This window comes from Salvelinus namaycush, chromosome 2 (genome assembly GCF_016432855.1).
Source record: "Salvelinus namaycush isolate Seneca chromosome 2, SaNama_1.0, whole genome shotgun sequence".
Lineage (NCBI taxonomy): Eukaryota > Metazoa > Chordata > Actinopteri > Salmoniformes > Salmonidae > Salvelinus > Salvelinus namaycush.
This window is the reverse complement of record NC_052308.1, coordinates 55,665,651-55,691,431: the sequence shown is the minus strand read 5'-3', so window position 1 is coordinate 55,691,431 and position 25,781 is coordinate 55,665,651. Positions and strand designations below refer to the sequence as shown.

Here is a 25,781-nt window from a genome sequence, read left to right as displayed (position 1 = left end):
ATGTCTGTTAGCAAGAGGATCAAATGTGAGTGTGTGTGTGTGTGTGTGTGTGTGTGTGTGTGTGTGTGTGTGTGTGTGTGTGTGTGTGTGCGCACGTGCGTGCGTGAAAGAGAGAGAGTAAGAGAAAGTGAGAGCTTTTACTGTATCCCGTAGTCTAGTAGAGAAGAGGTTTCCTGCCACTGCATTGTTCAGGAATTAAAACATCCACTTTCTCTCTTCTACCCGTATGCACACCTAACATCATAGTGGAAACTATCTTCAGCATTTTGTTGTATACATTGTAACCTTCTCTCTTTGCCAGGTACCTGTATTACTCCTTTGGAGTGCTTAATAGCATAGTGAGTTCAGAATATCTCGGAGTGAAGGCATGTCAATTAAAGGGATAGTGCAACATTTAGCCTATTAAGGCTTTTTTCTACTTACCCAGAGTCAGCATGCTATCTGTTCTGGTAGACTTCCAGTCATTGCGCTAATGCTAGTTAGCAATGACTTGCGAAACTACCTTCAACTTCCTTCAAACTGCACACAGGTACATAAAAATGGTACCCATGAGTTCATCTGACTTTGGGTGAGTAGAAAAGGGGAATGATTGCCAAAATGTCGCACTATCCCTTTAAACCCACACTTCCCGTCAATGGCAATCAAGAAAGCAATAATACTTTTTTATAATGGTAGGCTAATTTGTTCTTTTACTTTAATATGTTCACCTAAATCAATTATGGGATTGTATAGCTGTTGAAATGATCGGGAAATTATGGCAAAATCTTGAATTCTGAGTAGTACTCTACATTTTAAGAAATGTCAACCATTTTCGTAACGTCACTCTTCTAAAAGAGGAACAACAATGGAGAGTTTGTCTCTTTTTAATTGATTTTCTATTCATTCAGCAGATTGGACCAAAGTTTTTCTCCACTGCCCAGAGTGACCAGGGAGTCAATGAGACAGTATCTGCAGTTTCCCCCTGACCAATCTGTGCGAATCCTCCATGCAAAGGTCGCCCAGAAATCATACGGCAACGAGAAACGGTAAGTCGACAAGGCCCAATAGACTTAACATGGTCATGTCATCATGACACATGTGTAGTGGAGTTAAGAATGTAACGTAACCTCACTCCACAGCTAGCTTGAAATGTCGCCAATGGAGCTATCCACACGTTCACACGTTGAAAAGCGGGTGGTCACATGTGTTTTACGAGGTAGAGGACCCTTGTTCAAGCTCAGTCAGAGGAATGTTCAGGGAGGCAGCGCTATATGCTAAGCTAGCAAACTGATGTCGGTGATACATGCAGGGAGTTTATTGGGTTAGATTGTCGGCAAACTAGCCTTAGCCAGATTGCAGTTGCTTTTTGTATGGTATGAAGGAACATTGTGTGTCTACATACAATAGGTTCTTCTGCCCTCCTCCTTGTGTTTACATCAGTGGCTCAGGATGGAAACTGAAACAAGACCTTTTGAATGGTGAGCCCGAGGATACGTTCCCCCACACATTTGGCATTTATTTATTTATCCAGTAAGCAATTAAAGTACTGTACTACATGATCTGATTTAAGTTCTGTAACCCTACCCAGCCACTGGTGCAGGGGACTCCTGCTACAGACTCTATGGTTATATGGGCCTGGACAGCTCCTGTGTTGCCCAGGCAGACACCTCCAAACTAGCCTTCGAGGACCAGCCTGATGCCAGGGTGAGAGGGGGAATCAAAATCAAAATATATCAAGGTGAAAAGGGTCTCCCGTTTTATGACAAACACATGGCCTCCTGTGTTTCCAGCCCAACCTCAAGACTGACCCCTATACAGGGCTGGGGAGTAACTGATTACATGTAATCTGATTACAAAAAACCTGTAACTGTAATCGGTATATATTTTGACTTGTTTAAAACGTTTTTGGTCACTACATGATTCCATATGTGTTATTTCATCGTTTTGAAGTCTTCACTATTATTCTACAATGTAGAAAATAGTATAGATAAATAAAAAACTTGAATGAGTAGGTGTTTCCAAACTTTTGACTGGTACTGGTGTGTATATACAGTTGAAGTCTGAAGTTTACATAGACTTAGGTCGGAGTCATTAAAACTCGTTTTTCAACCACTCCACAAATGTCTTGTTAACAAACTATAGTTTTGGCAAGTCGGTTAGGACATCTACTTTGTGCATGACACAAGTAATTTTTCCAACAATTGTTTACAGACAGATTATTTCACTTATAACTCACTGTTTCACAATCCCAGTGGGTCAGAAGTTTACTTACACTAAGTTGACTGTGCATTTTAACCTCTACTTCCTCACAAACCCGGGTCCGGGAGCACCCCCATCAGTAAAAAAAGCTGACTAGCATAGGCTAGCATAGCGTCACAAGTAAATAGTAGCATCTAAATATCATTAAATCACAAGTCCAAGACACCAGATGAAAGATACACATCTCGTGAATCCAGCCATCATTTCTGATTTTTAAAATGTTTTACAGGGAAGACACAATATGTAAATCTATTAGCTAACCACGTTAGCAAAAGACACCACTTTTTTTACTCCACCCTTTTCTTACTGCATCAGTAGCTATCACAAATTCGACCAAATAAAGATATAAATAGCCACTAACCAAGAAACACTTTCATCAGATGACAGTCTGATAACATATGCTATACAATAAATATGTTTTGTTAGAAAAATGTGCATATTTCAGGTATAAATCATAGTTTACCATTGCAGCCACCATCACAACTCTCACCAAAGCAACTAGAATAACTACAGAGACCATCGTGTATTAGCTAATTACTCATCATAAAACATTTCTTAAAAATACACAGCGTACAGCAAATGAAAGACACAGATCTTGTGAATCCAGCCAATATTTCAGATTTTCTAAGTGTTTTACAGCGAAAACACAATATAGCGTTATATTAGCTTACCACAATAGCAAACATCACAATAGCATTGATTCAAAACAAAAATAGCGATAACGTATAAACCACCAAAATATATTAATTTTTTCACTAACCTTCTCAGAATTCTTCAGATGACAGTCCTATAACATCATATTACACAATGCATATAGAGTTTGTTCGAAAATGTGCATATTTAGCGCCACAAATCGTGGTTATACAATGAGAAAAGTAGCAAAGCTGCCCAGAAAATGTCAGGAGAAATCTTTGGAGAGGCACCTATTCTAATCAGTAACTATTCCAAAACTTGACTAAAAAATACAGGTTGGACAGCAATTGAAAGACAAATTAGTTCTTAATGCAATCGCTGGGTTACATTTTTAAAATTAACGTTACTTCAAAATACAACGTGCGATAAAGCGAGGCTGCACTGAAATTAATGGCGGCTTATGCATTTGACATTTTTCAACAGAACAACGAATTATCAGCATAAATAGTTCTTACTTTTTGATGAACTCTCATCAGAATCTTGGGAAATGTGTCCTTTGTCCAAAAGAATCGTTGCTAGGTTGTATAACGTCCTCTTCAACGTTGCAATTAGCAGTAAACATTAGCATGTGAGAGAGAGATACCCAACCCCCTAGAACGCCAGGAAATGAAATACCCGAAAATCGCAATATACTGACATAAACTGATATAATTCGGTTTAAAATAACAAGATTATGATGTCTTTAAAGCCTATATCGAATAAAAACACAGCCGGAAATGTCTAAGATCTATAACCGATGGTTCTAGTACAATATGCCAAGGTCCTCAGTGCGTCAGAGCGAAGAGGGAAAAGAACAGACACGTCTTTGCCAAGTGATTTATAACCTTTGAGATCTACGTAGAGACTCCATTTCAAGTCTCCCTATTCGCTAACATCCAGGGGAAGGCGTATGCAGTGCATCTCAACCAATAGAAGACAGGCAGATTTATACACAGGTCTCAGAGCAGCTTGCAAAATTTGGCATTCTCACATACACATAGGAAAATTGCTCTAAGTCCAGTTCTGTTTCACTCACAGATATAATTCAAACGGTTTTAGAAACTAGAGAGTGTTTTCTATCCAATAGTAATAATAATATGCATATTGTACGAGCAAGAATTGAGTACGAGGCAGTTTAATTTGGGAACGTCATTATTACAAAGTGCTAACAGCTCCCCCTATTAAACAGCTTGGAAAATTCCTGAAAACGATCATGGGAAAATCAAAAATCAGCCAAGACCTCAGATTTTTTTTGTATATCTCCACAAGTCTGATTCATCCTTGGGAGCAATTTCCAAACGCCTGAAGGTACCACGTTCATCTGTACAAACAATAGTGCGCGAGTATATACACCATGGGACCACGCAGCCGTCATACCGCGCAGGAAGGAGACGCGTTCTGTCTCCTAGAGATGAACGTACTTTGGTGCGAAAAGTGCAAATCAATCCCAGAACAACAGCAAAGGACCTTGTGAAGATGCTGGAGGAAACAGGTACAAAAGTATCTATATCCACAGTAAAATGAGTCCTATATCAACACAACCTGAAAGGCCGCTCAGGAAGGAAGAAGCCACTGCTCCAAAACCGCCATAAAAAAGCCAGACTACGGTTTGCAACTGCACATGGGGACAAAGATCGTACTTTTTGGAGAAATGTCCTCTGGTCTGATGAAACAAAAATAGAACTGTTTGGCCATAATGACCATCGTTATGTTTGGAGGAAAAAGGGGAGGCTTGCAAACCGAAGAACAACATCCCAACTGTGAAGCACGGGGGTGGCAGCATCATGTTGTGGGGGTGCTTTGCTGAAGGAGGGACTGGTAAACTTCACAAAATAGATGGCCACATGAGGAAGGAAAATTATGTGGATATATTTAAGCAACATCTCAAGACATCAGTCAGGAAGTTAAAGCTTGGTTGCAAATGGGTCTTCCAAATGGACAATGACCCTAAGCATACTTCCAAAGTTGTGGCAAAATGGTTTAAGGACAACAACGTCAAGGTATTGGAGTGGCTATCACAAAGCCCTGACCTCAATCCCATAGAAAATTTGTGGGCAGAACTGAAAAAGCGTGTGCGAGCAAGGAGGCCTACAAACCTGACTCAGTTACACCAGCTCTGTCAGGAGGAATGGGGCAAAATTCACCCAACTTATTGTTGGACGTTTGTGGAAGGCTACCCAAAACGTTTGACCCAAGTTAAACAATTTAAAGGCAATGCTGCCAAATACTAATTGAGTGTATGTAAACTTCTGACCCACTGGGAATGTGATGAAAGAAATAAAAGCTGAAATAAATCATTCTCTCTACTATTATTCTGACATTTCACATTATTAAAATAAAGTGGTGATCCTAACTGACCTAAGACAGGGAATTTGTACTAGGATTAAATGTCAGGAATTGTCAAAAACGGAGTTAAAATGTATTTGGTTGAGGTGTATGTAAACTTCCGACTTCAACTGTATGTATATATATTTAAAGAGAGAAATTATTGTAAAAAAATATATAGATACATACACTTCAGTTCAAAAGTTTGGGGTCCCTTAGAAATGTCCTTGTTTTTGAAAGGAAAGCACATTTTTTGTCCATTAAAATAACATACAATTTATCAGAAATACAGTGTAGACGTTGTTAATGGTGTAAAAGACTATTGTAGCTGGAAACGGCTGGTTTTTATGGAATATCTACATAGGCGTACAGTGGCCCGTTATCAGCAACCATCACTCCTGTGTTCCAATGGCACGTTGTGTTAGCTAATCCAAGTTGATCATTTTAAAGGCTAATTAGGCTAATCATTAGAAACCCCTTTTGTAATTATGTTAACACAACTGAAAACTGTTGTCCTGATTAAAGAAGCAATAAAACTGGCCTTCTTTAGACTAGTTGAGTATCTGGAGCATCAGCATTTGTGGGTTCGATTACAGGCTCAAAATGGCCAGAAACCATTAACTTTCTTCTGAAACTCGTCAGTCTATTCTTGTTCTGAGAAATGATGGCTATTCCATGCAAGAAATTGGCAAGAAACTGAATATCTCGTACAACGCTGTGTACTACTCCTTTCACAGAACAGCGCAAACTGGCTCTAACCAGAATAGAAAGAGGAGAGGGAGGCCCCGGTGCACATCTGAGCAAAAGGACAAGTACATTAGAGTGTCTAGTTTGAGAAACAGACCCCTCACAAGTCCTCAACTGGCAGCTTCATTAAATAGTACTCGCAGAACATCATTCTCAACGTCAACAGTGAAGACGTTGACGTTGACGTTATTCACTGTTGACGTTGAGACTGGTGTGTTGCGGGTACCATTTAATGAAGCTGCCAGTTGAGGACTTGTACGGCGTCTACTGGAGAGATTTTTTTGTCTACACCCATTCAGCATCGTTCACACCCTTTTAAGCTTGATTCACGTGTGAGGCTATGTGCTAAACAACCAAAAATGTCAAGACTAAAGGCTGGTTTATACTAGGGGTGTTCGTAAATTTTAATCTGGAGCCAGTGTGCCCTGGGCATTCGTAAATTCAGAGCGTTGTCAGATTGGCTGTTCGTTAATTCAGAGCGCATACTGGACATAGCCCGAAATGTAGGGTTCATCCAAGTGTTCTGACCCAACAACAGCAGTCAAGCACCCAAGCTAACTGGCTGATGTTGGCTCGCTAGTTCCAGACACAAATGAGAGAACAGCTCACTCTGACCATTTTACTTGCCTTAGCAGAGTTGGTTAGGCTCTTTTTATGTTATCTAGAGCGTTAGTGACTGCAACTGTGCTGCTGGCAACAATTTAATTACACTTTTTTGTCAATGTTTACTGACACCGGCCATATTTAATGGGTATTGAGCATTTGTAAATTCATCAGTTATTCTGTGCTCTTGCACACTCAGACAAGAGTGCTTTGAAATCAGAATAGATAGCCAGAGCGAATTTACCAGCTATGACAGTTGTCGCAGTGACATCATAAACATTATATTGAAATAGGTACTTGCATAGTGGATTCTTGTTTAGACATGTAGCTAGCTAGCTAAACAATGAACCATAATCCCAACTCATAACGTTATTACCCTGCATGAATATGCAGGTAGCTAACCAACCCGGTTCAATTTTAGCTAGCTACCAATAGGCTGTAACTTGCAATGCAAATGGCTCTGAGATACAAATAATATTAATGACACAGACCATACACTGACACAGACCATACACATATTACTGACACAGACCATACACGCAAGCCAGCTAATGTTAGGTAGCTAACAGTACACTGTAACTTCAAAAGAAAATGACTTTCTGACTAAATTAAAAACGTGTAATAGCTAGACTCTCTTACCCTACATGGATGGACGCTTCTCCCTCTCTGTCATGGATGCCATGGGTGCCCTTAGTTTGAAGATGTAATCTAGAGACAGGTGTTTTATACAACAGCCTTCTGTGTGTTCTCTTTTCGACTCTGTCTGCATATTTGCAATCAAACACCAGAACTTTCTCCATCTCCTTAGGTATCATACTCTAATTCCACCAGGCATTCCACTGATTTCAACTTGGTCCTCCAGAAAGTGGAGAGCAACTCTTGAAAGAATTACCTACACATACTGACCAGCTCATATTATAGACAGAAGCGGGCTACATGGCTGACCAATCTGAACTCATCTCTTGGCATGTCCAGCCCACTCATTATCTCAGTCAATCATGGCTAGTGGGAGGTTGCTGTCTTTTTCCATGGCTAAACTAACTAGGCTCATAATTTATGAAATGTATTCATATTTACAGATGGCATACACGTTTGTTATTAAGGCACATGAACGTTCACATGTTCCAGAAGGCATTTCTGCATTTTGATTTAAAAAAAGTTTACATTCAAATGGCGCTCCTGTGAAGTAATGACGCACGGTATACCAAGATGGCATAGCAGTCAGACGTCCTTTGTCCTCGTCTTGTCGTGTCCCGTGTATATATATATTTACATCTTTCTTCGTATATCTTTTATATATTTTATTTTCCAAAACCTCAACTTCAAAACACTCTCCTGCAACCTTCCTCACCAATTAAAAAAAAGTAATATTTACCTCAAATCTGAAATCCACAATAGAAGCTAACCAGAAGCTAGCCAGAAGCTAACCAGAAGCTAGCCAGAAGCTAACCAGAAGCTAGCCAGAAGCTAACCAGAAACTAGCCAGAAGCTAACCAGAAGCTAGCCAGAAGCTAGCCAGAAGCTAACCAAAAGCTAACGAGAAGCTAACCAGAAGCTAGCCGGAAGCTAGCCAGAAGCTAACCAGAAGCAAGCCAGAAGCTAACCAGAAGCTAGCCAGAAGCTAACCAGTTTACTGGCTAACGTTAGTATTCAGCTAACCACGGTTTGTGGTCATCAGCTATCCTTTAGCTCGAAAAGCTATCGCCAGTTTTGTACAACGCGACTCAGACCAGAGCATACCGGACCTATTTTCTCTCCATTTCCCCGGATTTCAACCGCAAGCTCTGGACATTTACACCTCGATCTCGCAGCTACCTAGCTGCTATCCGTGTGACTATTGGCTTACGTCGATCCCGGAGCAAACATCAAATATTCCGGAGCTAGCTAGCTGAAGAGTTCCATCAGCCACTCCTGGGCTACAATCACCTATCCGGACCCACCGGGCCTTCACGACTGGACTACCGACGTTATCTGCCCGAGGGAGTTATCCAACTGGCCCCTCCGTCGCGACGTTACCTGAACGCCCAGGTAGCTGTCTTATCGGCTGCTATCTATCGGCTGCTATAACTATATCTATTTTGCCAATTGGATTGATCCCTTCTACCACACGGAACCCCACTAATCTACTGACGGAAATGCACGAGGTGGCTAAAAACAGACCTCCATCCTCTGCTAGCTTGCTACCGATGGCCCGGCTAGCTGTCTGAATCGTCGTTACCCCAACCAACCTCACTACTCACTGGACCCTTATGATCACTCGACTAAGCATGCCTCTCCTTAATGTCAAAGTGCCTTGTCCATTGCTGTTCTGGTTAGTGTTTATTGGCATATTTCACTGTAGAGCCTCTAGCCCTGCTCATTATACCTTATCCAACCTTTCAGTTCCACCACCCACACATGCGATGACATCACCTGGTTTCAATGATGTTTCTAGAGACAATATCTCTCTCATCATCACTCAATACCTAGGTTAACCTCCACTGTATTCACATCCTACCATACCTTTGTCTGTACATTATACCTTGAAGCTATTTTATCGCCCCCAGAAACCTCCTTTTACTCTCTGTTCAAGACGTTCTAGACGACCAATTCTCATAGCTTTTAGCCGTACCCTTATCCTACTCCTCCTCTGTTCCTCTGGTGATGTAGAGGTGAATCCAGGCCCTGCAGTGCCTAGCTCCACTCCTATTCCCCAGGCGCTCTCTTTTGATGAGTTCTGTAACCGTAATAGCCTTGGTTTCATGCATGTTAACATTAGAAGCCTCCTCCCTAAGTTTGTTTTATTCACTGCTTTAGCACACTCTGCCAACCCGGATGTCCTAGCCGTGTCTGAATCCTGGCTTAGGAAGACCACCAAAAATTCTGAAATCTCCATCCCTAACTACAATATTTTCAGACAAGATAGAATGGCCAAAGGGGGTGTTGTTGCAATCTACTGCAAATATAGCCTGCAGAGTTCTGTCCTACTATCCAGGTCTGTACCCAAACAATTTGAACTTTTACTTTTAAAAACCCACCTCTCTAAAAACAAGTCTCTCACCGTTGCCGCCTGCTATAGACCACCCTCTGCCCCCAGCTGTGCTCTAGACACCATATGTGAACTGATTATCCCCCATCTATCTTCAGAGCTTGTGCTGCTAGGCGACCTAAACTGGAACATGCTTAATATGTCATGTTTTGTCTTTCATCATGTCTTGTCCCTGTGCTTCCCTCTGCTGGTCTTATTAGGTTCTTTCCCTCTTTCTCTCTCTCTATCGTTCCGTTCCTGCTCCCAGCTGTTTCTCATTCTCCTAACGACCTCATTTACTCTTTCACACCTGTCCCCTATTTTGCCCTCTGATTAGAGTCCCTATTTCTCCCTCTGTTTTCCGCTTCTGTCCTTGTCGGATTCTTGTTTGATGTTTGCTGCTCCTGTGTCCTTGTTCCGCCCTGTCGTGTTTTTACCTTCTTCAGATGCTGCGTGTGAGCAGGTGTCTATTTCAGCTACGGCCTGCGCCTTCCCGAAGCGACCTGCAGTCTGTGGTCGCGTATCCAGTTGTTCCCCTCTACTGCCTAGAGGATTTCAGTTTTCCTGGTTGACTTTACCTGAGATTATTTCCAGGATTATCGTTTTTGTTATTGACTGGAATAAAGACTCTGTTTCTGTTAAGCCGCTTTTGGGTCCTCATTCATCAGCGTAACATAATACCCCAGCCATCCTACAATCTAAGCTTGATGCCCTCAATCTCACACAAACGATCAATGAACCTACCATGTACCACCCCAAAGCCGTAAACACGGGCACCCTCATAGATATCATCCTAACCAACTTGCCCTTTAAATACACCTCTGCTGTTTTCAACCAAGATCGCAGCGATCACTGCCTCATTGCCTGCATCCTTAATGGGTCAGCGGTCAAATGACCTCCACTCATCACTGTCAAACGCTCCCTGAAACACTTCAGCGAGCAGGACTTTCTAATCGACCTGGCAGGGGTATCCTGGAAGGATACTGATCTCATCCTGTCAGTAGAGGATGCATAGTTATTTTTTTTAAATGCTTTCCTCACCATCTTAAATAAGCATGCCTCATTCAATAAATTTAGAACCAGGAACAGATTACAGCGCTTGGTTCTCTCCAGACCTGACTGCCCTTAACCAGAGCAGCTCACAGATTACTGCACCTGTACATAGCCCATCTATAATTTAGCCCAGACAACTACCTCTCCCCCTACTGTATTTATTTATTTATTTCGCTCCTTTGCACCCCATTATTTCTATCTCTACTTTGCACATTCTTCCACTGCAAATCTACCATTCCAGTGTTTTACTTGCTATATTGTATTTACTTCGCCACCATGGCCTTTTTTTTGCCTTTACCTCCCTTATCTCACCTCATTTGCTCACATTGTATATAGACTTATTTTTCTACTGTATTATTGACTGTATGTTTGTTTTACTCCATGTGTAACTCTGTGTTGTTGTATGTGTCGAACTGCTTTGCTTTATCTTGGCCAGGTCGCAATTGTAAATGAGAACTTGTTCTCAACTTGCCTACCTAGTTAAATAAAGGTGAAAGAAAATACGCCTAGTTTACTGAAACTAGTCACATATGGATAGTACCAAAACAAATGGTCTAATGATTCTGTGTCTTCACAGCAAAATCTGCAGAGCTAGGATGGTTGTATCTCCCATATATATATACATACATATACATATACATATACATATACATATACATATATATACATATACATTGTGTTGTTTAAGTGTTCCCTTTATTTTTTTGAGCAGTGTATATATATATATATATATATATATATATATAACATTCTATTCGTTGCAAGAATGTTGTATAATAATTTAAATTGAAAAACTCTAAGTTTTGAATCTGGCGTCGGTTTGTGTATCAGTTTATAAACCATGTGCCATGCAATTGGTACATCGAAAATCTCTTCCCAACTATTTTGCAATGTGTATGGCACAGCTGTTTCTTTTTTGGTCCTTAAATGAAACTGGTATACTTTTTTATTTATCACAATTTTCTTTTAACCAATTTTGGTCATTATTACAGGGATGACAGACAAGTTCCTTACTTTCTCCCCCTTCCACTTGCCTCTTCCATTTTTGCAGTAATGCAGATTTTTGTTAGCTGCATGTGTGACACAACTCCACCAGTCCTATTTATGATATACTTTACAAATATTATACAGTTTTAAACATTTATTCCCAAAATATGTTTTATCAATTAGTGTATTTGAGTTTAACCATAATATTTTTTTCAATATTTGTTCCATCTTTTCTGGTTGATTAAACTAAAATTGCAACCAACTTTCTGTGGCTTGTTTTAATATTTTGGAAATGATTTCAAAGTGAGAGGTTGAAATCTGAATAAAGGGAAAAAGTCAATTCATGAGCACAGGGGGAGCCATTCTTACTAATCTACTAGAGAACTATTTTGCATTTAAGTATAGATTTTGTATTACTGAAGCCTTTAGTGAGAGGTCTAATGCTTTAATATTTAATCATTTCTGCCCTCCGAATTCATATTCATTATAGAAATAGCTCTGTTTAATTATGTCTTGCTTGCCGTTCCAAATAAAATAGAATATTTTTTTCTCATATACTTAAAAAAAGTTTTTAGGTGTACGCAGGGCCATAAGCAAATAGCTAAACTAGGATATGAGTTAATCAGGGTGATTTTTCTGTAAATAGACAGCTATTTTCCTTACATGTAAATATATTTTTGCTAACTTTATATAAAAATGTATAGTAGTGAGAATTTCTTTCTTCTGGGATATGAATACCGAGTATGTCCACTTCACCATCAGACCATTTTATTGGTAAACTACACGATAATGTGAAAGTTCAATTTTTTTAGTGATCCAATGCGTAATATAGTACACTTCTTATAATTTTATTGTAATCCAGAGAGGTTAGAACAGTTATCTAGATCCTCTATGAGGCTGTGGAGGGATCCAAATTGTGGATTTAAAAGAAAACATGAATCATCAGCGTACAATGCCACTTTTTCTATTTAAGCCCTGGATTTCTAGCCCCTTGATATTATTGTTGGATCTGATTTTAATAGCTAACATTTCGATGGCCATAATATGATATGCCAGTAGTGGACAACCTTGTTTTACTCCTCTTGACAATACTTTCCGAGAAGTAGCCATTATTTACTATTTTTCACCTAGGGTTACTTACATAACTTTAACCCATTTTATAATAAATTCTCCAAATTGAGATATTCAAGGCATTTATATATAAATTCCAGTCGTACTTTATCAAAAGCCTTTTCAAAGTCAGCTTCTTAGACTTGCTTTCAATGACAGATCTATAAGACACATTTCTATTTGAATTTGAAGTTACATATTGCAGCTTTAACCACTCTCAAATTCATAGACAGAGCTATGGATGCAAGGACTGACTATCCATGATATAATAATTATAGTTTTTACTATGTTTTGGTTATATAGTATTTAATTACATTTATTTTGTTTAGAAACATTCGAGTAAAACAAGCTTGTGTTCTATTTTGGGTTCTGATGGGGTACAACAGTTGAAGTAAGTAACCTACTCTGCCGCTATATTGACCCAGACAAGGTTTCAAAACACTTTATTACCAGAGACTATTGACAGAACAAACGCAGCGTATGAGGCTCTTCTGAATGTTTGCTTTCTTTTTTAACAGATGTTTGCCTGCGCCAAGTCCCTGTACATCTCTGACACAGACAAAAGGAAGCACTTTCGCCTGGTCCTCAAGCTCTTCCTTGGTAACGGGCAGGAGATTGGCTCCTTCCTCAGTAAGCTGATCAAAGTTATCTCCAAACCGTCCCAGAAGAGGCAGTCTATGAAGAACGCTGACTGTGAGTGAAAGGTGATCCTAAGGTGCCACAATCCCCAGGGTCACGGTAGGGCTAGAGTGGAGGTGCAGGTTGCCACTCCTAATTAGGCCAGACATTTGTCCTTATGATCCAGGAGCACACACTACGAGTCCAGCTCCTACCCCTTGCGAGATAAAAAGGAAAAGCGCCAGAGAGGTTTGACAGCTGAGATCAAAAGTGGGGTGACATTGAATTTCTCACCTTGCCGCAGGAGAATGCGTCACGGTGCACCGTGTGCGAAAGGAAATACCTGCAATTGTCATGCTGCATCAGTCATTAATGAGAATGGTGTATGCTTATTTATGGGCTTATTTGTGGTGTGTATTTATGTATTTAAGGTAGGGAAATGTGTCATGTGCACAACATGTGAAAATTAAATGTATTTGTCATGCTGCATACTACGGCTGTGTGTGTGTGTGCATATGTGTGTGTTTGTGTGCACTTTCGTGTGTGTACTCACATCTGTATGTTTGCGTGTGTGTCCATTTGCAGTGTGTATTTCCACGGGGTCGAGGGTGGCTCTGTTCAACCGCTTGAGGTCCCAAACGGTCAGCACACGTTACCTGGCCGTAGAACGAGGGGCCTTTGTAGCCAGTGCCAGACAGTGGACTGCATTTACAGTCACTTTAGGTATGAACGGTTGTCTGAACCACTGTCTCTCAGTCCTCCATCTACACACTCTCTCTCTCTTTACTGCTGTGGGCAGAATGACTTGTCAGAGCCCTTTTGAAAGGAATAAATAAATCTTCTAGCTGGTGGTAATGCTGGGACAATATTTGTTTTCCATCATGAAATAAAAAAACATCTGCTAATACATTCCAAGACGGATTTTCAACCGTTCTCTGATTGGAATCAGATCCCAAAAACTAAGATCAAGCTCACCTCAGAAGTAGACTCCATAGGGTCATCTATTTTTCATGTTTTCATCCTACTACTATTCATTCACTTACATTATTCTAACTTATTGTCTGTCTGTCTGTCTGTCTGTCTGTCTGTCTGTCTGTCTGTCTGTCTGTCTGTCTGTCTGTCTGTCTGTCTGTCTGTCTGTCTGTCTGTCTGTCTGTCTGTCTGTCTGTCTGTCTGTCTGTGCGCAGTGGATGACCAGCATGCTGACTCGGAGGAGTTCACGGTGTGTGAGGGATTCATCTGCTACGGCTGTGTGGTTCAGCTGGTCTGCACTGACTCCGGGGTGGCCCTGCCCCCCATGGTAAACACACACATGCAATATAATCGGATATCACCTCAATGGTACCATTATACTGGAGACCTTGATAGCTGCAGTAGTCTGACCACCTTAATTCCACTGTATTTCATAATTGGGGTATATAATAATGTGTTATGGTTTTTCCAGATGTTATATGGTTTGCTGTACAGCATAATTCTATTGTTATTATTGTCTTACTCATGTTCATAGGATGGGATTAGTTTTAGGCAACCCTTCATGGCGATTCGCTGATCAGACCCCTTTCACGTACCCCCAAATTGCCGTTTGAATAATACAGCTGATGGTTTAGAGTAACATTCACCTACATTGTACACATATACATGTTATTTAAGTTGAGGCAATTTGCTGACTTTTTTTTGTTTGTTTCAGAGGCTTGTATATTTTCCTATTTAAACTCTAGAGCGCTCTCCACCACGTTTACTGTGTTTGCTTACAGTTTGGTTCAGCTCAGGCCTTTGGAGGGAGATGAAATAGTGCTAGCCCACTGTTGTGCTGAGACTGCAACCCCAGTGATGCTATCTCTGGTAAACTCTTAGACAAAATGGTTCCAAAAGGGTTATTTGGCTGTCACCATAGTTCTCCTTTGAAGAACCCTTTTTGGTTCCAGGTAGAACCCTTTGGGTTCCATGTTGAACCCTCTGTGGAAAGGGTTTTAACATGGAACCCAAAAGGGTTCTACCTGGAACCAAAAGGATTCTACCAGGAACCAAAAAGGGTTCTTCAAATGGTTCGCCGATGTGGACAGCCGAAGAACCTATTTAGTTTCTTTTTTGTCTAAGCGTGTAGCTCAGGACCAGCCAGGAGTTATCTATAATGGGAAGATGATACATTGGCTTTCCTTGACAGGAAGAAACAATCTTATTCAGGGGCCTCCTCCAGACATAACATCATCTAAGCCCATCTAAGTCATGTTATTAACAAAGCTATCATGTCGTAAATAGATTTAATAGAGGTCCAGTTTATTTTAAAAAGAGAGTAAGCCAATGATGTGTCATATTGGAATATATAGATTCCATTAGATTCCTATTATACTAGTACATATATTTCTTATTGTCGCTGTTTATTTTTTTTTATAGAGAGGAGGCCAACGATGTGTCAAACGATGATGGATTCCGTTAGATCCTTGTTGTTTTTGGATTCCCTCCAGGTGATCCGCAAGGTGAACAAGCAGCACGCCATCCTGGATGTGGACGAGCCCGTCTCCCAGCTTCACAAGTGTGCCTTTCAGTTCAAGGACAACAGCCAGATGTACCTCTGTCTGTCTAACGAGAGAATCATACAGTACCAGGTTAATATAACCCTATTCACACGATTTTGCCGACCCAAACCTGCGCTTGCTCTGATATTTTCTCTTGTCATTATGCTTTTCAACATGGTTCCTGCAAAAGTGGGTGGTATTGGGTAACCAGACCAGCTTAGTACAGCTTGGTTTGGCTTTGCTCGGTTTGACTAAGTAGTGTAAGAAGCCCTCATGAGAGGTAAAATGTCACTTGTGGGACATGATGATACATGTCCATTCCATAACACTCGCTAGTACTCGCAATCATTATTTAGCCCAGAATTAGGTCACATATCTAAATTAGTAGCTAAGGGATAGTGTCACTGAACCTATTCCTCAGGCCCTGGGTTCACGAGCAGTGAGAAAGTTGTGAAATGGGGGGGTTCAATGGGAATGGGGCATGGAGGAGTTAACTTTTTTAACTTGGGTCTTCCCAGGTCTCATCCAGTCTGAGGGAGCAGAGCAGAGAGGTGCTGAACGATGGATCATGTTGGACCATCATTGGTACAGAGGCAGTGGAGTATACGTTCTGTGAGGGCTTGGCCTGCGTTCAGGGCTCTGTCAGCCCAATACCTGTCATCACAGGACTGGAGGTGCGGTCTTAACACTACTGAAGCTGACAAAAAAATCCATTGAGGAATAAGGAACTGCAGTGATTTGTTTTCTGTTCCTGTCAGTAAGACAAATTGTGTTTTTTTTCATGTAAATTGCACACAGTAACATTTAAGAGATGTGGATGTGGAAAAAGGAGTACTGTACAATACAGTACCTAAATAATACAGTACTAAAACTACTACTATTGGTAGACTCCACTTGTAGGTAGATCATTCCAGTTTACAGAATAAGAAGTGTGTGTGTGATGGTAGTAAAATAAGTTTAATGTTGATATGATGGTTTGATTGAATTAATGTTGAATGTGTCCTTTTAGGTGAATGGTGGAGGACATGTAGCCATGCTAGAAGTAAATGGAGAAAACTTTGGCCCCCATCTGAAAGTTTGGTTTGGAAATGTGGAGGCAGAAACTATGTTAAGGTACATTTTAAATCTCACAAGTAACTGTTCTTGTTCCATAATCAAGTAAATGCAATGCCTCAACCAGACCAGTGTGGTGTCCTTACAAAGGAGGACACATATAAAATGCACAGTGCACACTTGTTGTTTCAATTTACTAATACCTATGTAATTATTGTAGTTACCAGGGTTATAGGCTTAATGGCCCTCTGGCCTACTTTAGTTTGTATTGCTTAGTTGCTTTTTATGGCCACTTCCAGGTGAACGTAGACTGTTCCTGAGGATTACAAGCATGCCAAAATAATACTTGGAGAGGCCCCAGTCTTATTTAAAACTTCCGCTCTCATTAATTTTACCACATGAACTCTAGGTGGTACATGGGACAGCACAAGTATACAGGACTTTGAGTTACATTTAAACAAGGCCGTTAGAGCTTGGTTCGTAATAAAACATTTCTGAAATGTACATTTGGAGGACATTTTCCCATGGGGCTTGGCCATAGGATTACAATGCAGCCCCAGATGCTTGACCCAAATATGAAAGTAGCCATTTTGTGATGTACATGGGTATTCAGGTGAACAGAAGGGTCTTTAAAGGGGCAGTGCGGTTAAAACCTTTTTTTCTCCTTCATTTCCACACTATGAGGTCAAAATTACACTCAGAAATTGTGAACATGCCTTTTTTGCTTAAGAGCTGTTTGAGAAAAAAAATGCCAGGATTTTTAGTTAATCTTTGATTTGCATTTCTCCCACTACCACTGCTGGTCCCGCACGATCAAATTGGTACTCCTCATGTTGACATGCACAGGAGAGAGGTAGGTAGTTATGCATGGCCAAAAGCATTTAGAGATTGTACAGTAGTTGTTGGCTACAAGGCAGCAATTGTTTGCTTGTACTTCCACTTGTTTGTCTTCCATCAGAACAATCACTTTGTCTGATTTGGTATATGCACAGCAAACTTCAACAAGTTAGCTAGCTAGCTACACTTACACCAGCCAGTGAATTTGCAGCTGTCATCGTCCATCAAGGTTCTGTCCCATACATCTAGCATCCGGCAGCGGCAGGTGGCAGCCGGGAGCAACCTTGCAAGAAGTAAGTCTCTAAATAGTTATTCTTCAACCTACTTAATATTATTATTATTAAAAGTAAAGAACATGATATTGTGGTTCTAGCTAGCTAACTACTAGCCTTGACCGCAACTAGGATAGCTAACGTAAACTCACCCCATTCCGTACAAATGTGCGCAACCGCAACATTCAAACGAGGCTACAAAGAAAACTAATGGGACTGTAGCAACTGTGTTGACTTCAAAATCTGGGGTGTGAACTAGGTTTATATTCAAGCGTTGATCGACATGGTAATGGTTCTATAGTATTGGAGAAAAGTAGAAAAAACGGACCCTCCGTTACATCGGGACATGTCATGTCGTAACGTACAGCACGCATAAAGCAACTATTTCTGTCTTACAATCTCTCTCCACCAGGTGTAGCACTTCTCTCATCGTTTAAAAACAAGAAATGGACAGTGACGGGGGTAAGGGGGGGATACCTAGTCATTTTTTTTCGTCATCATTGCATGCGATCATCATTCTCAAAGCCGCTGTTTACTTCTAAGATCACTTTAGCACCGCCCTAAAAACCAGATTCAAATTCGACACAAACCTTCAAATAGGTATGTAATGACACATTATATAAACTCTTTATAGTGTTTTATTTACATTTTAGGGGCGATAAGGTGATAAGTTGGACAGATCGAGTGAAAAAAGCAATTTTCCCACACGACATCTGTCCTTCTCACTATCACGCATTAGTTTCGCTTCCCCACCCGCCATTTTTTTTAAAGACCCGACGGGGCTCATTGCCTGCTTGAATTATGCAGAAACGGGCAGTGTTTAGGTAATGTAATTGATTTTGTTGGAAAGGGGAGAAATTGTGCCTTACAATGGTATTGACATTACAGTTGATCTGGAAGTATTACGTTTTTGGGGCGCTAAAATAAGGGCAATTGTACATACCAAGGCGATGTACGAGTTTACGTTAAGTAGCTACTGACATAGGTACGTGTAGCTAGCTACATAAAAAGTAATGTCAGAATCGTAAAGGGGAAACACAGGGAAACAAGTCAGACATTGCCGCCCACAATGTAAACAATGTTCCCACATTGCCAGCTACACTTTTCCCCTATGTCTGGGATTCAGCTAGCTAACGTTAGCTTGTAGGAAGATAGTTAGGTAACATGACTAACACCGATTCGTACACATTTGCGCAACCGCTGCATTCAAACGAGGCTGCAATGAAAACTAATGTAGCGACTGCATTGGCATCAAAATGCGATGTGAACAATGCTTCTATTCAAGCGTTGATTGACATGGTAATGGACCAATAATATTGGAGAAAAGTTGAAAAAAACTGACCCCTCTGACGCTGTGTGTTAAATTATGACGTGTCACGACGTAATGTACGGCATGCATTATGAAACTCATTCTGTGCAATACAGCCTCTTTCCACCATGTGTAGCGCTTCTCGCAGACTAAAAACAAGAAATTATCAATGGTGAGTGTAATGGTGATTGTAAAGTTAATTAGTTGTTGTGAGTTCATCAATCAATCAATTGTTATTTTTTGTGTAATCACTGCGAGCCATCATGACTCTAAAACCCTGTCAGCAGCAGTTTAATTGTGAAGATAAATTTAGCACTGCCTTAAAAACCCTATGCAAATTCGACACAAACCTTGAAATAGGTATGTAATGAGACATTATATAGTGTTTTATTTACATTTTAGAGGTGATAAGTTGGACAAATCGGGTGAAAAGAGCAGTTTTCCCACACGACATATCTCCCCTTTCACTATTACGCAGTAGCTTTCGCTTCCCCACCCACCATTTAAAAAAGACCCGGCGGAGCTCCATTGCCTTCTTCAATCATGCAGAGATGGGATGCATGCAAGGTCTCGTCATTGATTTTGCTGGCAAGGGGAGAAATTGTGCTTTACAATGGGATTCATATTAAAGTTGACCTGGAAGTATCATGTTTTTGGGGCTCTAAAATAAGGTCAAATGTACGGAACAGCACGATGTACAAAAGTGTGTTAGCTATTGTTAGCTAGCTAACTTATACTATAATACTAGGATACTGACGAGACATTTTGCTATATTAGTGATTCTGACATTGCTTCATTATGTACCGGTACCTAAGTAAATGAACGTCATGTCAGTATCCTACGGTCGAAGCTAGCTAGCTACTTTGCTAACTGGATCCCCATAGAAAGTGTAGGCTGAAAATGTTACAGTTTCAATTGTGGGTGGCAACCTGACTGTCATTGCCGCCTTTCCCAAACGCTTCGCCAGATTTGAACATTTATAAAATAAAAATGTGTCCCTAATTTAGTACAACCGTTAATAGAGTGTGGTTGTGATAAACAGAGGGCTTTCTGTTTTTGTCCTGCAAATGTGGCTCTAATTTTTTAACGGTTGGAGCTATAAGCTTATTATGACCCCATTCCTGTGAAACCTAAGATTCTTAGGAACACAAGCTGTGTAGGACTTGTTAGAGAAGAGAGTGGACAGGACCAGGCATAATCAGACTGGGGGGAAAAGCAACGCAATAATGTTATTTTCTACACAGAAGATCATACACAACTATTGCCTGGTGATCTTCTTATCACTTTACAATATCTTTCTGAATCATTTCAGTCACTTCAAACCATACTTCCTTGAGATTGAAATACTGTCAAAGTACTTTCAGACTGACTTGTAATAACAGACCGTTATAGAGCTAAATAACTTTTTTAACTTTGGCAATTGATGGGGTAAACTACTTACCAATAACTATTTTTATGTCACCACATTCTATACTGACCAAAAATATCAAAGCAACATGTAAAGTGTTGGTCCATTGTTTCATGAGCTGAAACAAAATATCCCACAAAAGCTTATTTCTGTCAAATGTTGTGCACAAATGTGTTTACATCCATGTTAGTGAGCTTTTCTCCTTTGCCAAGATACCTGACAGGTGTGGCATATCAAGTAGATGATTAATTAAACAGCATGATAATTACACAGGTGCACCTTGTGCTGGGGAACCTCTAAAATGTGCAGTTTTGTCACAGCACAATGCTGCAGATGTCTCAAGTTTTGAGGGAGCATGCATTTGGCTTGCTGACTGCAGGAATGTCCACCAGAGATGTTGCCAGATAATTGAATGTTAATTTATCTACCATAAGCCACCTCCAACGTTGTTTTAGAGAATTTGGCAGTACGTCCAACCAGCTTCACAACCGCAGACCAAGTGTAACCACTCTTAACAAAAAGGGTCAGATGACAATTAGGGGAAAGAAAAAATAAATCTATTGAAGCTCCCTCAGAGGAGATCTGTGGTGCTCTCTGAAATGTCAAACTAGTACTGTATTTGTAATTTTTATTTTTACACTTCAATTATCTTGGCAAAGGAGAAATGTTAACTAACGGATGTAAACAAATTTGTGCACAACATTTGAGAGAAATACACTGTTTGTCCTGTGGGTACCTTTGCCACTGTTCCACGCCTTGTGTATTGCGCTGTCATGGTGGACCAGGACCTCCACATCCGGCTTCTTCACCTGCAGGATCATCTGAAAGCCAACTGGACAGCTGATGAAACTGGGTTTGCACAACCAAAGAATTTCTGCACAAACTGTCAGAAACCGTCTCAGGGAAGCTCATCTACGTGCCAGTCCTCACCAGGGTCTTGACCTGACTGCAGTTCTGCATCATAACTGACATCAGTGGGCAAATGCTGACCTTCGATGGCTACTGGCACGCTGGAGAAGTGTGCTCTTCATGGATGAATCCCGGTTTCAACTGTACCGGGCAGATGGCAGACGGTGTGTTTGGGGTCATGTGGTCGAGCAGTTTGCTGATGTCAACGTTGCGAACAGAGTGCCCCATGGTGGCGGTTGGGTTATGGTATGGGCAGGCATAAGCTACGGACAATAAAGACATTTGTATTTTGTCGATGGCAATTTGAATGCACAGAAATACCGTGACGAGATCTTGAGGCCAATTGTCGTGCCCTTCATGCTCCGCAATCACCTCAACCACCTTGGTATTAGGGGTCAAGCCAAATAATAACTGGTGTTTGTGCCTGATGCTGTCCGCTCCTCTGTCCTGGAGTGGACCCACTCCTCCAGGCTTGCCTGCCACCTGGGTTACCGTCGGACCCTGGACATTGTACGACAACGCTTTTGGTGGCCTACCATGGTCCTGGACATCTCTGCGTTCGTCACCGCCTGCACGGTCTGTGCGCAGAACAAGACTCCTCGGCTGGTCTTCTTCAACCACTGCCTGTCCCTCACTGTCCCTGGTTTCATATATCCCTGGACTTCGTCACGGGTCTTCCCCCGCCATCCTGAGAGTAGTGGACCGGTTTCCCAAAGCTGCCCACTTCATTCCTCTCCCAAAGCTACCCTCTGCCAAAGAGACGGCCCAGCTCATGTTGCAGCACGTCTTCCAGATCCATGGACTCCTGGTGGACATGGTCTTCAACCGGGGCCTCAGTTCTCATCCCGGTTCTGGAAGGCATTCTGCACGCTCATTGGGTCGTCGGCCAGCCTGTCCTCCGGGTTCCACCCACAGTCCAACGGCCAGTTGGAACGAGCCAATCAAGACCTGGAAACGACTCTTCGCTGCCTTGTCTCCGCCAACCCCATCACCTGGAGCCAGCAACTCGTGGGGGTTGGATAGCCCCGCAACGCCCTCCCCTGCTCTGCCACTAGGCTCTCGCCTTTCGAGTGTTTCCTGGGGTATCAGCCCCTGCTCTTCCCCGGAGAAAGAGGAAGAGGTCGGCATACCCTCGGCCCAGATGTTTGTCCGCCGCTGTCGCCGTACCTGGAAGACAGCTCGGTCGGCTCTTCTCAAGACCACCTCCCGGTTATCGATGACAAGAGGACCGTCACCGGACCCCGGGTCCCTGGTATCATCTCGGGCAGAGGGTATGGCTGTCCACTCGTGCTCTGCCCCTCCGGGTGGAGTCCCGCAAACTTTCCCCTTGCTTTATCGGCTTTTTCCCCGTCTCCAAGATCATTAGCCCCTCTGCTGTTCATCTTCTGTTGCCCCATACCCTCCATATTAATCCCACTTTTCATGTGTCTAGGATTAAACCTGTCTCACAGCCCTTTGTCTCCTGTTTCCATGAAATTAACTTTGTGATGATACTGAATATTAATATTATTTTAGTCTGCCTCGTAGATAATCATGGCATTCTGCAATGAGTAGACAGCAGACAGGGTATACTGTAGGCCAGGATGGTCCCCCATGTAAATAGGCTGTTCTGGGCCTGCATCTTCTGGTGACCTACTGCATCTTCTGGTGACCTATTGAAGACAGTACAACAATGATATAACAAATTAAGATGTATTATGAATGCCTTTTGTTTGGATGACATGGCAAAGTAGCCTACACACCTGTGGAAGTTCGTTGCTTTCAGGGTCCAGCTCCAACTGACAGGTTGAATACCATGTGCCTTTGTTGTTTTTTGAAGGGGTAAGGGGGTGCGCTCTAGATGATTCTTTCAGCCCATCAGGGCTGTATGTAAATATATTAACATTTGTATCCCCACATCCACACAGTCGGACTGAGTATTTCAGTGGGCCAAGAAGGTTCAGGGAAATAAATTATAAAAAATATATTTGGAATTTATATTCAAAAATGTAACACACACAGTAATTTATTAGACCTAAAGTGAAAATAAAAACATACAATTAAAAAGACTGTTCCACTTGGCCAACATTCTCATGTAAAAAGGAGGTACAGTATTTCAGATGAAGATTCATTTTTGTCCTCCACAAAATATGTTCTTTAATTAATCCAATGGATAGGCCCAGTAACATTGGAATTGCTTGGCTCAGCTGTCCAACTCTTCAGCCCGTTGTAATGGTGTGCGGAATGTTCCACTGCAGCATCAGGTGTCTCTGAGGTTTTAGGTAATTTGACCAAATCCAAGCATTTGTTCTGATGTCATCACCACCCATAAACCTCACCCAAAATGCTGATATATCATATGCTAGGGTCTTGCCAAAAGGTTCTGCAAATATCCTCACCACCGCAAGATCCGTGTTGGTATAACATTGTAATCCACAATATGCTCTTCGTACCAAGGCTGCAGGAAATGTGTGAGAGAAACATAATCTTCCACTGCCATGTAAATTAAGCTGGATTCATAATTTTTCAATGAAGAGCTTAACATCAAACACTATTAGTCAGAGATTTTGTGACTTGAAACAACACTTGACACTCGACTTGGACTTGAGCGTCTATGACTCGGGACTTAACTTGGACTTGAGCTGTATGACTCAAGAGACTCGAGAGACTTGGATTTCCCCCTCCCAAAAGAGCAGCACCACCTTCCTCTCCTGTTAAATTATGTTATTATACCGTGAACATACATTTGTGGCAATTACGTTACGCAAAGCGGAGAATCTTAATGGGTTATATGGGAAATGACTGTTAAATTCTGTTCTGCCTAGCACCGCTGCGCTGGCAGGTGCGGAAAGGCAGAGGGAAATATAGAGCATTGTCCTATATTTTCAACGCTTTTCACTTGAAAATATGCACTCTTGAGCAAGAGTTTCCGTGAATGTTTATTCTCAGCCAACCACAGACCACTCAACGCGCATGTAGTGGGCGTGGGGAAAGCAACAATACTTGATTCTAATTGAAAATGTCACAATATCAGTCAAACTGTAGCTGTACTATCAACACTAGCTGTAAATCATAATTTGGATGGCCTTTCTATTGGTAATGGTGATTCAAAAACCATTTATCTCATGATCTATGAAGTTTATTATGTAGGCGTATGTAGTGTACTAGTAGGCCGAGTGTAAGGAAAACAGAAAATATAACCTGAATTAAAAAATTGCATTGATATTGGTATAAAACACTTAACCATTGACTTGAGGACTCAAAACCCAAAATTAGGGACGTGACTTGACTTGACCTGAGCTCTGGAACTTGGGACTTGACTTGAGACTTGCCCATTGTTACTTGGGACTTGACTCGAGATCCGAAGGGTAAGACTCGAGACTTGCTTAGGACTTGCTAAATTGTGACTTGGTCCCATCTCTGCTATTATTTGTCTCAAAACTGAAATGTTTGCCAATGCTTCCTGGAGAACCCATGGAGATTAAGGCCGGGATTCAATCCAATTAACGACTTGAATACAGCGCTAAACTTTTAAAGACAATTTCAATTGCAACAATGTGCGCGTTCCCTGTGGGTCCTGTGGATGTCAGCTCAAGCTGAAATCGCTGCAGTCCATTGTTTCTCTGTCTTTGAATCCTTGTCTAAAACCCTGTCTAATCTAGTATTGGTGAGACCATAAGCAGTCTATTCCTTCAAAAGAAGCACATTTTGATTAACCAGTTTAATCCAAAAAACGTTCAGATGTTCTTCTAAACAACTGTGCTTTAATTCTAACTTAAACCACAACTTATTTAGTAATAAGCGATCAGGACTGGAATCTACAGCAAGAGCTGCCTGACTCACCTCTCTATTGTGTCACTGCAGGTCACCAAAGTCCATGCTGTGTGTGGTTCCAGACGTGTCCGTGTTCAGTGGGGAGTGGAGATGGCTGCGGCACCCCATCACCGTACCTCTGTCCCTCATTCGTCTGGACGGTCTGATCTACAGGAGCACCTTCAGCTTCACCTACACCCCTGAACACAACACCCCCCCGCAGGCCAGAGGGGCACTGCAAAATGCCCCAGAGTCTGACACTCTCATAGACTTCATCCACCAAGAGTTCACACGCACCAACTTCCACTTGTTCATGCAGAACTAG

General features: G+C 41.5%; 1 protein-coding gene across 1 annotated transcript; it reads left to right on the top strand.

The window, feature by feature from the left end:
• The first annotated feature begins 539 nt into the window (after nt 1-539).
• On the top strand, nt 540-25,781 carry rbpjl (recombination signal binding protein for immunoglobulin kappa J region-like). Its single transcript, XM_038966099.1, has 11 exons — nt 540-568; nt 891-1,025; nt 1,387-1,457; nt 1,568-1,683; nt 13,261-13,435; nt 13,946-14,083; nt 14,548-14,660; nt 15,826-15,966; nt 16,395-16,550; nt 16,886-16,989; nt 25,508-25,781. The coding sequence occupies exons 1-11, from the start codon at nt 540-542 to the stop codon at nt 25,779-25,781; spliced, it is 1,452 nt and encodes a 483-aa protein (XP_038822027.1).